The sequence below is a fragment of the Pseudorca crassidens genome, chromosome 15 (genome assembly GCF_039906515.1).
Source record: "Pseudorca crassidens isolate mPseCra1 chromosome 15, mPseCra1.hap1, whole genome shotgun sequence".
Classification (NCBI taxonomy): Eukaryota; Metazoa; Chordata; class Mammalia; order Artiodactyla; family Delphinidae; genus Pseudorca; species Pseudorca crassidens.
This window is the reverse complement of record NC_090310.1, coordinates 40175916-40191720: the sequence shown is the minus strand read 5'-3', so window position 1 is coordinate 40191720 and position 15805 is coordinate 40175916. Positions and strand designations below refer to the sequence as shown.

Sequence of the window (15805 nt, the reverse complement as noted above, 5' to 3'; positions counted from 1 at the left end):
AAACAGCAACCTAATTCAATGCTCTGAGTGCTGGGACACAGGACAGAGCCCAGGAGAGGAAGGCCCAACCCTGCCAGGACAGCTGGGGACCAGGAGCTGGAGGAGGCTCGCGTGCTGCTTCCCCGCGTCTGCCCGGGAGGGCGGGGCTGTGCCAGGAGGACTGCATGACTGGGGGCTGCAGAGCAAGCGTGGTCAGCAGAGACAACTATCAATCATGCACAGCCCAGTGCTGGGGCCTCTCCGGCCAGCTCGGCATCCAGGGCGCTGCCTACACAAGGAAACTCATCAGCAGTCCATATAGAGGCCCGACTGAGACATCATCCCATTTTTTCATTTCACAGACTAAATATATATACAACTTTGAAATTTAAAACAAAACAATAAGTATGATAATCATAATGAAATCTAACAGAGTTAACTTATCCTTGCCTTTTATGTTTCTTTCAAAGGACCATCCTTTCTGCAAAAATGTACAGTTGAAACAAGCCAAGGATGAGACTGGACACAGAGCACAGACTCGGTCCTTGCTGATGCCAGCTCACAGGTCTTGGTCTTTATTCGCTCCAATGGGGGAACAGAGCTTGAAAACCACAAACATTACTCCCCGCGACACACTCGACATCCCAGCTCTTCTCTGTATACCTGATGTAAGGCTTTAGGATCCGAGAAGTGTAAGGGCTGACAATGCTCTGGTCCACAGCCATATCTTCCGACCCCACCAAACGGTACAAAAACTTCGTGGTCTGGTGCCGAAATCCTTTCCTGGATGGCAAGGCAGTCTATGAGAAAGACATGTTAGTTATATAAAAATAAAATTACTCAAAGGATTGGTTTAATTTCCACAGATAAGTAGTACTTACAACATTTTTATGTGTCAGAAAGTAAGTCTTTCCACAGGATTTAACTGGAAAGCTCAAGGTTTAATACAAACTTCATAGGTACCTTCACCTAAAAATGGATATGAGAAACTAATCCCGGTTTAATAGTTTAAAAGCAAAATAATTTAAGAATTTTTAAAGTTTTGTAAAGATTTTAAAAGAGATTTAGACAGGTGAAATGCAGAATTGATCCCTGGATTTACAGCCTCTCCAGGTTTCATGTTGTCTATAAAGGCACAGTCAATCCACTCATCAAATGTTCAGCAGTCCAAGCATCAGGGGGGAGGGGTAACACACACAGGCTTCCTGTCTCATGAGTGGTCTCTGTTATCACAGGGCGTGGGGCTCAATCACTGCTGCATCTGTATGTGGATCTATTACAATATGTCTGTACCAAGTAAATCTGACAAAAGTAGGACTGATGCAGATTATCATCCCTAAAACACAGCATGAGCGGAGAGGCCCGACCAGAGGGTCAAGGGGGACGCAGTTCTGCTCCTCCAGAGGATGTCCCCACAGAAGGGATGCATATGTCTGCTCTCCAGACACTGCTGCTCCAGGGCCCTCGGTCATGTCGTAACAGAACATGAAAATTAGGGTTTTATAGCAAAGAGCTCAGATGGAAAGATTAAAAGGCACATTTATAAAGTGGTTTGCCAAGGGTTGGATGAAGTTTAGAAACCTGAGTTGTTTTTGTAGAAACAGCTTGCTCTTAGCATAGAAAATAACTTTGTTGGAAAAAGAGCAAGAATTCTTTCCTTAATAATTTGCTCTGATTACTTTCCCAAACCGGACACCAAAACTTTCAAAGGCCAACTCTGAAATTCTTCCAGGACTTTGCATTTCAAAGTGAAATTCAAAGTTGTGGTATACAGTTTCCAAATATGGCCCAATGCTTCCTCCTGTGCCTGAAGGTACAAGTGTCTCCCCATATGGAAAGGCGGAGCCAATGTCCCCTCCCCTGGAATCTGGCGAGCCTGGGACAGGCTGGACCAGTCAGAACATGGCATAAAGTAACATTCTGGGACTTCTGAGCCCAGGCCATAAGGGAGCCGGCGGCTTCCACTTCCTCCCTCCTCGAGCCCAGCTGCCACGGTGCCCAGGCGCAACCACTGAAGGGCTGGCGGCCACACGGAGACAGGCTCTGGAGGACCCAGCTCCCAGCTGAGTGGAGCCACAGGGTGCCCCTTCCTTCAGCACATGAAGGAGAAGAACACCCAGCTGAGCCAGTCAACCCACAGACTCAGAAGAAGAATTAAATAGTTACTGTTTTTTTTGTGTGTGTGGTACACGGGCCTCTCACTGTTGTGGCCTCTCCCGTTGCGGAGCACAGGCTCCGGACGCGCAGGCTCAGCAGCCATGGCTCACGGGCCCAGCCGCTTCGCGGCATGTGGGATCTTCCCGGACCGGGGCACGAACCCGTGTCCCCTGCATCGGCAGGCGGACTCCCAACCACTGCGCCACCAGGGAAGCCCAATAGTTACTGTTTTAAGCCACTAAGTTTGGGGCTGGTTTGTAATGCAGCAGAGATTACAGCAGCCCCTGAGCCCATGAAACAGCATCAGGTTAAATGGGAAGGTGAGGTCTATGAAAGACCTGGATGCACACAGTCCCCACCCCTTTCCTCTCCCTTGCTTCCACACCAGTTTAAACATCCTCAGCTTCTGCCTGGAACACTACTCTAGAATCTACTCCTGGTGAAGGTGCTGTGAAAACTGTTGAAATGACAACAAAGGACTTAGAATATTGCAACTTAGTTGACAAAGCAGCAGCTGCAAGGGTTTAAGACGACTGACTCCAATTTTGAAAGAAGTTCTAACTGTGGATAAAATGCTATCCAACAGCACTTCATGCTACAGAGGAATTGTTCATGAAAGGAAGGGTCAATCAATAAGGCAGACTTCACTGTTTACTGATTTTAAGAAACTGCCACAGTCACTATGATCAGTCCACAGCCATCAACATCAAGGCAAGACTCTCCACCAGCAAAAAGATTACAATTCACTGAAGGCTCACATGATGGTTAGTATTTTTTAGGAATAAAGTATCTTTTTAAAAAAAGAATAAATTTATTTCTTTCATTTATTTTTATTTTTGGCTGCATTGGGTCTTCGTTGCGGCATGAAGGCTTTTCTCTATTTGTGGCAAGCAGGGGTTACTCTTTGTTGCGGTGCGCAGGCTTCTCACTGCGGTGGCTTCTCTTCTTGCAGAGCACGGGCTCTAGGCACACGGGCTTCAGTTGTTGTGGCGCACAGGCTTAGCCCTGCACCACGGCTTGAACCCGTGTCCCCTGCATTGGCAGGCAGATTCTTGACCACTGCACCTCCAGGGGAGCCCCAGGAATACAGGATCTTTTAATTAAGGGATATATATTGGATTTTTAGAGATAATACTATTACACACTTGTTAGACTAAACATAACTTTTACATGCATTGGGAAACCAAAATATTCACGTGACTCTCTCTGTTGCAATATTTGCTTTAATGAAGTGGTCTGGAACTGAACCCGAAACATCTCTGAGGTCTGCCTGTAAGCACTCAACAAACAATGTTAAGGATAGGTCTCTTCAAAAAACCAAATGAAGAGATAAAGAAGTAATGGCGTCAACATTCATATTAGGAGTCCAGAAGGGGAGGAAAAAAATAAAGGAGGAATGTATTTAAAGAGCATGATGAGGAATTTCCCAAAATAAAGAAGCATGAGTTCCCCTTCGGGTTCCAGTCCTGCATGTAAGGAGCTCGGAAGTCCTCACTCCGCCATAACAAGGAAAAGGCTGCACAAGCTGAAAATCAACTCTTCTCCGACCCATCAGAGAAGTAAGGTCACAGGGCAAACCGTTGCCTCACAGACTGGAGACAGACAAGTGGATACAGAGGTTCACAACCTACTGGAGTAAGAAGCCTCGGGAAGCAGTGCCGGGAGGGGAAAACCTTACCTGCAATCGATGAACTGCTGGAGGCTCAGCGGGGACAAGTCTGAGAGAACAGAGACCAGGGAGGCCCCGCACTTGCGTGAGTTTTACCTCTAGGAGGCTCTACCAGGTGCTCACTGTGAAGATCAAAGAAAAATCCCCTCCTGCTGCCATTGGCAGTAGCTCATTTTGAACTGTCAGGGTATCTGTGCTCCTTAACAAGGCTGCCCTCGGGCGAAACTATTCTGCCAGAGCCTAACCTACCTGAGGGAAGGGAATAGCCAGCCCCTGCCCCCTCTAGCCACCCTGTCCCACCTAACAGGGGAGGAAAACTGAGAAGCCCTTGTGGAGTCTCAGCCCAGGGGCACACGCTCACTTAGAGACTGAGGACCAATCCGAGGACTGTAGAACACCTCCCCACCACATCACTAATGGCCTATTCCCACAGTGCCTTGTACCCAGGACACCATCCTTGGCTGTCAATTACAAGGCAAGCTAAAAGGCAAAAACACTGTTTGAAGAGACAGAAGCATCAGAACCAGACTCAGATATGGCAGAGATGTTGGAATTACTGAACTGGGAATAACTATGATTAGCACGTTAAGGGCTCTAATGAACAAAGTAGAGGTCATGAAAGAACAGATGGGTAATCTAAGCAGAGATGGAATTTCTAAGAAAGAATAAAAAAGAAATGTTAAGATTAAAACCACTGTAGCAGAAATGAAGAACGGCTTTGATGGGCTCACTGGGAGACCGGACGTGGCTGAGGAAAGACTTCCTGAGCTTGAGGACATGTCAACAGAAAAGCTGCCAAAACTGAAAAGCAAAGGGAAGAAAGACAGAACGGAACAGAATATCCAAAAACTGTGGTACAACTACAAAAGGTGTAATATATGCATAATGGGAATAGCAGAAGGAGGAAAAAGAAGAAACACCTGAAGCAATAACAACTGAGAATTTCCTCAAGTTAATGAGACACCAAATCAAAACCACAGTCCCAAGGAGCTCATAGAATAAGGAGGATAAACGCCAAGAAGCATGTCAGACACGTGTAACTGAAAAAGAAGAGGTGCCAAGCAAGATAAATGAGAGCAAAAAACACTGGAAACGCATGAACACAAGTCAAGATCAAAAACAAAGGGAAAAATCGGAAAGCTACCAGGACATGGGACAATAAAAAAGGAGGCCACCTACAAAGAAACAAGAGTAAGCCTGACATTGTGGCTCCAGGAACGACACTACAGCAAGACGATGATGGAGTAATAATGCTAAAACGTTAAAAGAAAAAATGACAATTTTATATCCAACTATGTTAGCATTTAAATGCAAGAATGAAGTGAAGATCTTCTGAGGCATACTGGTTTAAAAATTAACCTCAGGGCTTCCCTGGTGGCGCAGTGGTTGAGAGTCCGCCTGCCGATGCAGGGGACACGGGTTCGTGCCCCGGTCCAGGAAGATCCCACATGCCGCAGAGCGGCTAGGCCCGTGAGCCATGGCTGCTGAGCCTGCATGTCCGGAGCCTGTGCTCCACAACGGAAGAGGCCACAACAGTGAGAGGCCCGCGTACAGCAAAAAAAAAAAAAAAAAAAATTAACCTCAAAAAGACCGTATTTTAAAGAACTATCAGAGGAAGTACTCTAGCAAGAAGTTAACCCAGAAGAAGCAATGGGAAGTGAGACTGAGTGAATACTTTAGTGAGATTTACTGGTACCTAAACAAGCAACACAAAAGAAAAAAGGCAAAGGAGAGCACGCAAAGGCATTTTTTTGTTTGCAGGGTGAAGAGCACATGATCATATTAAAAAATTAATAGAGAAAAATCAATACATGTCTTAAGTTAGGACCTATAAAAAGAATAAAAACAGAACATACAATTTTCTTTATAGAAAAGATTCAACATCAAATAGACTATTTTCTTTGACTAGACATAATTTGACTAGAAATTTAATTTGACTAGATAATTTGACTAGAAATTAAATATAATTTGACTAGAAATTAAATCAATTACTAAAAGATACTGTAAAAATTCTCATGTATCTAAGAAAACTATGAGCTATTTACCACTAAATAACTCTTGGGTTAAAGAGGAAATGCTGAGAAAAATTACGAAACACAAAGTACTGACTGGATAAAAAAATCACATCATTTCAAAGGTCATGAGTCATGGCTAAAATATCATAGAGACAGTTATAGCTATGAATATATTGATCAGAAGACAAGAAAGAGAATGGATTGAACAAATGCATTTACGGCTGCTCCCCTATGTAACTGCATTAAAGTGATACTAAAATTCCAGGTTAAGATGGGGGATTAAACACAAACATCCAATTTTATTTCCTCCCAAAACCCAACTACAAGAAACAGACTTAAAAAAAAAAAAAAGACGAGCAGGCAAGAACAAAAAGATCAGGAGAAGAAACCAAAGTAACTGGGAAGCAGATGGACACAAAGTAGCAGATTTAAAGCCAAAATCCCAAGCTGGCTTTCAGTGAAATGAGAACCGGCCCAACCTGTACTGCAGAATCCTCCTAAATTACGTAGGTGGCAGCACCAGGTTCCTCTGGAAATGGGAAAAACTAAGGAGCAGGTAAAAGCTGTGGGTGGAGCAGGAAGGCCCCAAACCTCCAACCCCTCTCCCACCCGCAGGGTGGCTGCCCTCCCACAGGAGTCTGGGGCCCAGATCTACAGAAGGCCTAACCAGGCTCCGGACGGGCAGCTCACGTGGCACTGAAGGGTGAGGCCTGCACCAGCTGAAGGCTGAGACCCCCCTCTCCCGGTGGCCACGAGGGTCCCGAGACTGAGGAGTCTTCTACAGGGACTCTGACTGGCCTAAGGGCCTAAAGGAAGTAATACTGGGGGTCCTTGGCAGAGGACTGACTGGCCTAGAATTCCCGGTTCAACCTAGCTTTCCCGAAGACTCTGAAAGCACTGCTCCACTGCCGGCTTCCTTCCAGTATTGCTGTTAAGCTGGCGCTCAGCTTTACCCAGCGCTAGCTGGGGATTCTGGTTCTAAATTCAAGGCCTTTCAGACACACAAGGTCTCAACGTTTACTTCCCGGGCAGCTTTCCTCTGGAAGCCACTAGGATGTGCTTCACTAAAGAAGGGAGTAAACCTATGAAAAGGTAAAGATGGGGAGCAGGAAACAGGGGGTTCAATCCAGCAGAGGGGAAGATGGGGCTCCGGCGAGGGGAGATGCCAGGACCACGATGGCGGCCAGTGCAGAGCAACAAGTGTGACTCAAGGGTCAGACATCCTGAGGCTACCGTCACTAAGCCTCTGCCCCACGGGACCGTCTTGTAAACCTGAGGAGGCTTGTCCGTGCTTAGCTTGGTTCACAACGCATGTGAGGCTCCCCTGCTCCCTCCACGGGCTCCCTGGGTCAGTGGAGGACACTTACCCCACAGATAACCGCCCTGACTTCTGACAAGCTGGAGGGAAGCACGGCAGCCCTGATGCAGGACAGGGACCCACCCCCCCGGGACCCACCCCCCGGCAACCCCGACCAGATTTCCGCACATTCCCTGGTACACACTGCAGCCTGCTGATGCTCAGACTCCCAGGACTCCTTAACGACCTTAGCCACCGACTTCCCCAGGAAGGGGTCACGTCACGGCAGCTGAAGCCAGAACACGACTGGACGAGTTTCCTGAGGCTGCCGTATCAACACTGCACAAACAGGGGGCCTTAAACAACAGAAATGTATGTATTCCTTCTCTCATTGTTCTGGAGGCCAGAAGCCAGCCATCAAGGTGCCAGCAGGGCCGTGGTCTCTCAGAAGCTCTGGGTGGCAATCTATTCCATGTCCTTCTCTTGGCTTCTGGCGTGGCTGGCAAGGCTTGCTGCCCCTTAGCTCTGCAGACACATCACTCTAAAAGCTGTAAAAGCTGCCTCAGTCATCACATGGCATGTCTCCTGTGTGTCTCTCCTCTTGTAAGGACAGAAGTCACACTGGGTTAAGGGCCCAACCTACTCCAGTGTGACCTCAGCTTAACTACTTATACCTACAAAGGCCCTATCTCCACATGAGGTCACATTCACTGGCATCAGGGGTCAGGACTTCAATATAGACTTTTGGGGACACAATTCAATCTACATCAGTGACCCAAAAAGCCCGTAAAGCTTATCTTCTCCTGGAAGCCTTCATCTAATAGCAGCAATTTCCTTGCACAGCTCCATCTGTGCTTCCTACTTAGTTTGCAAAACAAATAAACAAACAAAAAAACAACTAAAAGTACATTGTTTAGGGATAAAGACGTTAAAAAGGCAGAGGAATGATTAACACTGAAAGTCAGAAAGTAGCTCCCTCTGGGGGGAGCAAGCAGTGCCCAGAAGGATCTTTAAAGTGTTTTTAATGCCCTGTGTCTTAACCCAGGAGCTAGATTCATAGTTATTTATCTTATTAACCTCTAAATTATATCCATATGTTCTATGCATTCTTCTATGGGTACGACGCATTTCACACTTTTAAAAATTAAGTATAGGGATTAAAAAGACAAACCTATGAGCACAAAGAAGAGGTGAGCAGATGACAGCAATGAAAGCATATGAGTAACTGGCAAGTGACTAAGACCAGGAGAGCCAAAACCTAAGGCAGGCTAGACTCTGGCGGCTCCAAAGAGATTCTGAGGCAGCCAAGGGTGGAAGCTCTGTCCTGAAAACAGGGAAATTCAGGTGAAGTTTAACAATGGCGTGGTCAGCTCCTGGTCCTCCCTATGAGGCTTCTAGGATGTAGGCAGGCAGGTTACTACTTCCCAGGAAAGGAAAGCTGGGAAATAGGGAAATAAAGAAAATTAAGGGGATCCAGCTACAGCAAGGGTCTTTGGCAAACTACAGACCCCACAGGCCAAATCCAGCCTGCTTTTGTAAATACATGTTATTGGCATACAGCGACGCCCATTCATCATGTATCATGTACGCTGCTCTCACACTGCACAGCAGGGCTGGCCTGCAAAGCCGCAGCTACTTACTATCTGACCCTTTACGGAAAAGGCTTGCAAATCTCTGGTCTAGAGTGTCCAATATCCAAACAAGAGGGGTGCTCTAAAGAGACAAACCAGAGAAAACAGAAGCTAGGAAATTCCAGAACTCAAGAAGGAGCGTTTCAGGGACTTCCCTGGTGGTCCAGTGGCTAAGACTCTGCACTCTCTATGCAGGGGGCCTGGGTTCAATCCCTGGTCAGGGAACTAGATCAAGCATATCATAACTAAAGATCCTGCATGTCGCAAAGAAGATCCCACGTGCCACAACTAAGACCCAATGCAGCCAAATAAATAAATAAATATTATTTAAAAAAAAAAAAAAAAAAGAAGGAGCATTTCAAATGGCAAGGCCCACAGATCAAAGGCCCAGCCCCAGGTAAGAAAAGCCCCACATGTGGAATCATCACTAGGTAATATCAGAACACTGGCAACAAAGACCGGACCCCACTAGTGTCCAAAGAAGCAGATAGGAAAATGTGCAAAGAGTCCAAACAGGCAATTCACAAACAACTAGGAAACAGGAAAAATGTTTAACTTCACCTGTCATCAAAGAAATGTAAATAAAAAACAAGGCTTCATTTTACAGCCATCAGATTAGCAAAACCAGTTAAAGGATGGTTAGTAGCAAACTCCACCAAAGATACAGGAGAGAAGCCGCCTTGCTCCTGCCGTGGGAAGACGGATTCCAGCACTTCTGGGTGGAATCAACTGTTCCCGGGAGCGCTCACACACAGGCATCCTCCGGCCACGCTGACCCACACTAACCCCAGCTGCTCTTTCTGCAGGGTGTCACCTAACTACACAGATGTCCACGTGACTTCACTCCTGCTCAGCTCAGTGTCCAGTATGCTGTATGTCCTCAACAAACCTGTCCATCAAAGCCACGACCCAAACCATGTACAGCCACCCTCAGGGACTAAGAGATACAAAGAAAACATCTAGGTTCCTTCTGGAATCCCCAAAAGGAAAACAAAAATCCAAACTCAGATGTATGAAAGGATGTTCATATTGGACAAATAAAAAAAAATACAGCCCAGCCATTTTTGTACCTCTCTCCCTTGCTGTTTTCTTCCACATGCCCACGTGCTCCTTGGAGCTGTGGCCCCAGGAGCTGGAGAGCGAGGCCAACACTTACCTGGTACCGGTCAAGGATTCTGAAGTCCTGACAGGTCGTCCTATACATGGCTTGTCCAGTTGGAAGCCTGGAAACTCCTTCTTTGGCCCCATAAATCCCGTCCACTAACAGAAGCGCGGCATTCACAACCTGATCCAGGTCAAAGAGCGGCAGCCCCCGGTCCCTCTTCGCCTGCCGGACAATCAGCTTCCGCTTCAGCCGCCGGGCCTCCGGGGTCATGGCCACGGCCCCAGGACAGGCTTCCAGCCGCTTGAGGAGCAGCTTCTCCTCGTAGATGCTCACAGGGGTGAACCTGGGCCCTTTGGGCTTCCGGTCCTTCTCCAGCACGGGCTTCCTTTTCTCTCGAGCCCTTGTTTGCAAGGACGTGTTGGAGTCTGTGTCCTCGCTGTCGATGTCCATCCTGTCGGGCTTCTCCTCCTCACTCTCCACCTCCTGCTTGATCTGCTCAGGGGCTCTGACCTTCTTCCTGCCTCCAACCCCTGGCCCCGAGGCAGCCGAGCCAGGAGGGGGTGGGAGGTACTCCATCCCAGGGTCGATGACACCATCGCCTTCCATCTCATCGTCATCTGCGCAGAGCAGAAAGCAGGAGGGGAATGCAGACCCACCGCCCACAGGGACAGCGCACACACTGCCATCAGAGCCACACACAACCCAAGAGACCCGAGGACGGGCCGTCTTACCGTGAAACAAGGCTTGTGGCGGCATCACGTCTGGAATCAGATCGGCTTCTGAGAGCAGGCTGGGCGTGGCTGAGTGAGAGGCAGGGGTCCCAGGGGCAGAGAAATCCAGAGACGGGGAAGGAGATGGGCTTGTCAGCGGGGTGCGGTCGGAGGAGCTCAGGGACGAGAAGTCGATCACTTCTCCTTTTTCCAGAATCACATCCGGCCTACGTCCTCGGCTGATGAACTTCACAGGTGTCGAGGAGGTGCTGCGGTCAAGAAAGCCAGCCGCCTCTTTCTGGGCTCTCCGGATGTCCTTCGCTTCCTGAGTGCGAGACCTTTTCTCTTTCAATTCCATGGCAGATTCCACAGGATTCCGACTCACCCGCTTTCTAAGTCCCTCGACAGTAATGATGGGATCTAAAGTTGGTTTCGAGGCTGCTGGAAAAGAATAAATATCTAAATTTTTTAATAGCTATTCAATGTTAGCTTCTTCTTCTACCTTACTGTGACTCTACTTCCATGTTTGAAAGAGATAGATGTTCAATGAATGCCCTAAACTAAGATTTAGATTTCTCTTAACCAGGAAAAAGGAATTATAATGCAAACATAAACACTTCTGCACCATCTTTCTCCTACTGGAATTGGTAAACGTTAAAAGTTTGATAATGCTCAGAGAGTGTAGGGGGAAAATGGATAGTTCATGCCTTTTTGATAGGGCATAAATTTTATTACAACTTTTTGGAGGGTAATTTGGCAATATGATTAAAATTCTGAATAAATATGCCCTTTGATACAGCAACCTATTTCCAGGAATTTATCACAAAAAACTGGCAAATGTGTGTAATTACAGTATTGTTTAAATACCAAAAAAGGACAGAAATAACCAAAATGTCCATCAACAGGATAAAGGTTTAATAAATTATCACACAGCCATTCAATGGAATGCAATGAAATAAAAGAAAATAGGGTAGATCTACATGTACTGTTATGGGAAGATGTCCAATGTATACTGGTAAGTGGGGAAAAAAATGGAGAACAAGTAATATAGTATGAATCAGTTTATGGGGGTTTTTTTAGTAAAAAAAAATGCTTCAATATGCAGAGAGGACTTCTGAAAGCTTCACAAGAGACAGCAGTGGCTCCGCTGGAGTGAATCTGCAGGCAGGGTGGGCATGTGGGGAACTTTCAGACTTTACACCTTCAATGCTATGAGATTTGTTTCCAATTATATTTTGAAAACTTTAAAAGGTCATTAAAAATTTTTCAGATAAAAAAATCAGATCAATGTGTGATATAAGGAGCTACTGTTAATTTTTTACAAGTGTGAAAATGGCATTATGGTTAGGCTACAAAAGAGAGTCCTTATGGATAAGAGATAAATCATGAAATATTTAAGAAGGAAGTGCTGATGCCTGGAAGTTGCTTCTAAATAATCTGAGGGTGGGGATGTGTGGAGGGTTGAGAGAAAGGACCCAGGGGCCAAGATAAAATGAGATTGGGACGTCCCAGGTGGTTCAGTGGTTAAGAATCCGCCTTCCAATGCAGGGGACGAGGGTTTGATCCCTGGTTGGGGAACTAAGATCCCACATGCTGAGGAGGAACTAAGACCCGCAACTAAGACCCAACACAGCCTAATAAATAAATAAATATTTAAAACAAAAAAACAAAAAAACCAAGATTGCCAGTGTTAACTGCTGAAGTAAAGACAAAGGTACCAGGGGATTCGCTATATTACTTCACTATATTACTTCACATTTGTATATTTAAAATTTTCCATACTAAAAAGATTAAAACCATAAATAAACAGATTGAAAATAGAGAACCTTTCAGATACTAAAGGAAATTTATTAAACTGGTAACTTGATTAGGCAGTTATAAAACATTTTTTGTATAATATTTATTTACGACATAAAAAACTGTGTTAGAATAAAACTGTGGGGCAGAGCAGCTCCGGGGAGGCAAGGGCTCCATGCCTGGTCAAAGCGGATTGTCTACACTGGCACCTCTCAGCTCACGACAGTACCTTTCACTTTCAGAGTGGAGATGGACAGCTTCTCTCCCTCGGGTTTCAGGGTAGGGGGCCTGTTGTGGACGAGCTTCCACCATCCCGGTTCTCCAAATTCCTGAGCTCCCGAGCGGAAGTACATGGGGCTCCCCACGCTAAGGCAGCCCGCCACCGTGCTCCACCAGGTGGAGGTCTTTTTCCTGGAGAGTCCAAGAATTTAAAAATTATTGGCTTTTCAACTCTATCCTTACATAGACAGTGCAGTCTCTGCCTCCAAGTCTGTGATAGGCTATGGAACTTCCCCTCTTTGAAGGAACAGAGCACAATGGATAAGGGAGAGGCTCGGGGTGCTGCGTGGCTTCAAATCCCAGCTCCACCACCTTCTAGCTGCCTCAGTTTCTTCATCTTTAAAATTAGGATAATAGAATGTGCAAGACTGCTGTGGCGATTAAATGAAGTTAATTCAAACAAAGCTCATAAAACACTTCTTATCCATGATTATGGAGTTCTACAGGCTAATTTTATTTAACTTGAGCTGCTTTTATGTATGAGTTAAACACAACTCTCAGGAAAGAAAGCAGGAGAGTCATTAGCCCTGGTAAACAGTTCATTTTACCCATGGAGGAGGATGCATCCCTCAGTCTGCTACTTGCCTTCGCATAGTAGAGTAGGAATAAAACTATATGGTATGTCCCACAAACACAGAGTTGAACCTTGGGGGAATTACCAACTCTGACCAAACCCCCCCAAAATACAGCAAGCGTTTCAAAATAACTACACAACAGTGTATACAACAAAAATTTTAAATGATATGTAAAATGTCAACTATTCAGGTTCCTGTTAAAAGTGATTTTTAAGGAAACTGTTCTATTTCCACCTTGGAAACATAAATCAATGACCGGAAATCCTAAAGAACAGTTCTTCATAAGAAAGTCAGTCTAACAGATGAAAAATACTGCTAGGGAGGCAAGAGAAAAAAGTATCCTTAGGAACAGAGATGTACTAGAAAAATACAAACCAAAAGAACCCCACAAAAAACAAAAAAACTTTATAAAGGCATGACCACATATCTGAGACAGGAGAATGACCCCCAGCATTGTGGGTCAGAGCAGAACGAGGTCTCACCTCGTTCTGACCTTTCCAGGCCCCCCTCCTGTTGCCCAGCGGTCTGACCAGAACGAACCCATCCCACTTGCTTTCTTACACTGCCCAACACTGTCCCACAGGCCCCTTGGGATCTGTTCACTTTTCTTCCCATTGTCCTATTTGGCTTTGAATCCCTCTGGTGAACTTTCCATTTCAGTTATTGTACTTTTCAGCTCCAGGACTTCTTATCTCTTTATTGATATTTCTGTTTTGTCCATACATCGCTTCCCTGATGTTCTCCACCTCTTCCTTTAGTTCTCTGGGCATCTCTAAGACAGCTCTTTAAAGTCTTTGTCCAGTAAGTCCACCATTAGGTCTTTTTCAGGGGCAATTTCTGTTAGTTTATTTTTTTCCTTTGAATGGGCCATACTTTCCTTGTTCTTTGTATTCCTTGTGTTTTGTTGGACAGTGGACATTTGAATCTAATAATGTGTTAACTCTGGACACCAGACTCTCCTCCTTCCCCGGGGTTTACTGGTTTTTGACAGCTGCAGGCTGTCTCTGTGCCAAAGATCAGCCGGAGCAGAAACTCAAGGTCCTCTCAGTCCATGTCTAAGCCTGTGCCTCCCCCGGACATGCAGGGTGGCTAATTCCCCTGTATATGTGGGTGCTTTTGAATGTCTTAGTCTTCAACGTCTGGCTCCAAAAAGGGGACAAAGAGGAAAGTGAAAGTGGGGAGGTAGGTGCCAGCCCTATAAGTCCCTTTAAAGTCACCTCAGCCAGACGGGGAGGGGCTTGCAACAATGGAGGAGGTGCAACAACAAAGGCCGCCCACGCCTTTATCAGCACCTCTGTGATCAGAAGCAGCAGTCAGTGATCAGCACAGATATGATATTTGGAGGACAGCGTCCTTTGTGTCCACCCCGGATCCCATACTGTATGCAAGCTGCTACAGGAATATGTGCATGGCTGTCTGCCACAGTTAAAACTGGCCAACGCTGATTGTAATTTATGGTCCAAGGCTTCCTCTGGAAGTTGCAAGCCTTCAGCTGACTCCAGAGTTCCAATAAAGTTACACTGGATTCTGCCAATGCAACTGCTACCTAGGTGGGCAGACAGATTTCTGGTGCTTCCCACTCTGCCATCTTCCCAGAACCCTCATCATACAGGCATAGCTCATGTTACTGCACTTCACAGATACTGTGTTTTTTAAAAACTGAAGGTTTGTGGTAACCCTGAATCAAGCAAGTCTATCGGTGCCATTTTTCCAAAAACATCTGCTCACTTCATGTCTGTGTGTCATATTTTAGATCTTGTAGTATTTCAAAGTTTTCCATTATTATTGTATTTGTTATGGTGATCTGTGATCGGTGACTTCTGATGTTACTCCTACAACTTGCTGAAGTCCAGACTATGGTTAGCATCTTTTAGCAATAAAGTATTTTTTTTCATTTATTTTTTATTTTTGGCTGAGTTGGGTCTTTGTTGCTGTGTGTGGGCTTTCTCTAGTTGCAGCGAGCGGGGTCTATTCTTTGTTGCAGTGCACGGGCTTCTCATTGCGGTGGCTTCTCTTGTTGCAGAGCACAGGCTCTAGGCATGCAGGCTTCAGTAGTTGCGGCTTGCGAGTTCTAGAGCACAGGCTCAGTAGTTGTGGTGCACAGCCTTAGTTGCTCCGCGGCATGTGGGATCTTCCCAGACCAGGGCTCAAACCCGTGTCCCCTGCATTGGCAAGCGAATTCTTAACCACTGAGCCACCAGGGAAGCCTAAGTATTTTATAATTAAGGTGTGTACACTGCTTTTTTAAAAATAATGCTATGCATACTTAACAGACTACAGCATAATGTGAACATAACTTTTATATGCAGTGGGAAATCAAAAATTCACGTGACTCACTTTATTGTGATATTTACTTTACAACAGCAGTCTGGAACTGAACCTGCAACATCTCTGAGACATGCCTGTATAATATTTTTAATTTTAAATACTATGAATGTGTTTTATCATATTTCATCAAACATAAGGTCCACTGACTTTAAGACACACCGTTTTGTGTACAAGAAGGAAAACTAGCTATCAAGTAAGCTATGATACACCATCACTTCTAAGATATATCCAGCTGTCAGAGATGTCAAAGTGTGAAAAACTGT

The 15805-nt window shown here is 45.7% G+C and overlaps 1 protein-coding gene across 4 annotated transcripts in view; it reads right to left on the bottom strand.

Annotated features, from left to right (window-relative positions):
* Window positions 1-15805, bottom strand: part of KAT14 (lysine acetyltransferase 14) — a 65719-nt gene that overhangs the window by 30508 nt on the left and 19406 nt on the right. For 3 of the 4 annotated variants that reach the window (XM_067707317.1, XM_067707315.1, XM_067707318.1), the window contains 4 exons: window positions 12590-12771; window positions 10585-11004; window positions 9905-10470; window positions 643-779 (listed from right to left, as the gene is read on the bottom strand). In XM_067707317.1, the coding sequence (XP_067563418.1) occupies window positions 643-779; window positions 9905-10470; window positions 10585-11004; window positions 12590-12771 (1305 nt within the window). The remainder of the gene's footprint in view (window positions 1-642; window positions 780-9904; window positions 10471-10584; window positions 11005-12589; window positions 12772-15805) is intronic. The other variant, XM_067707316.1, reaches the window with a different exon arrangement.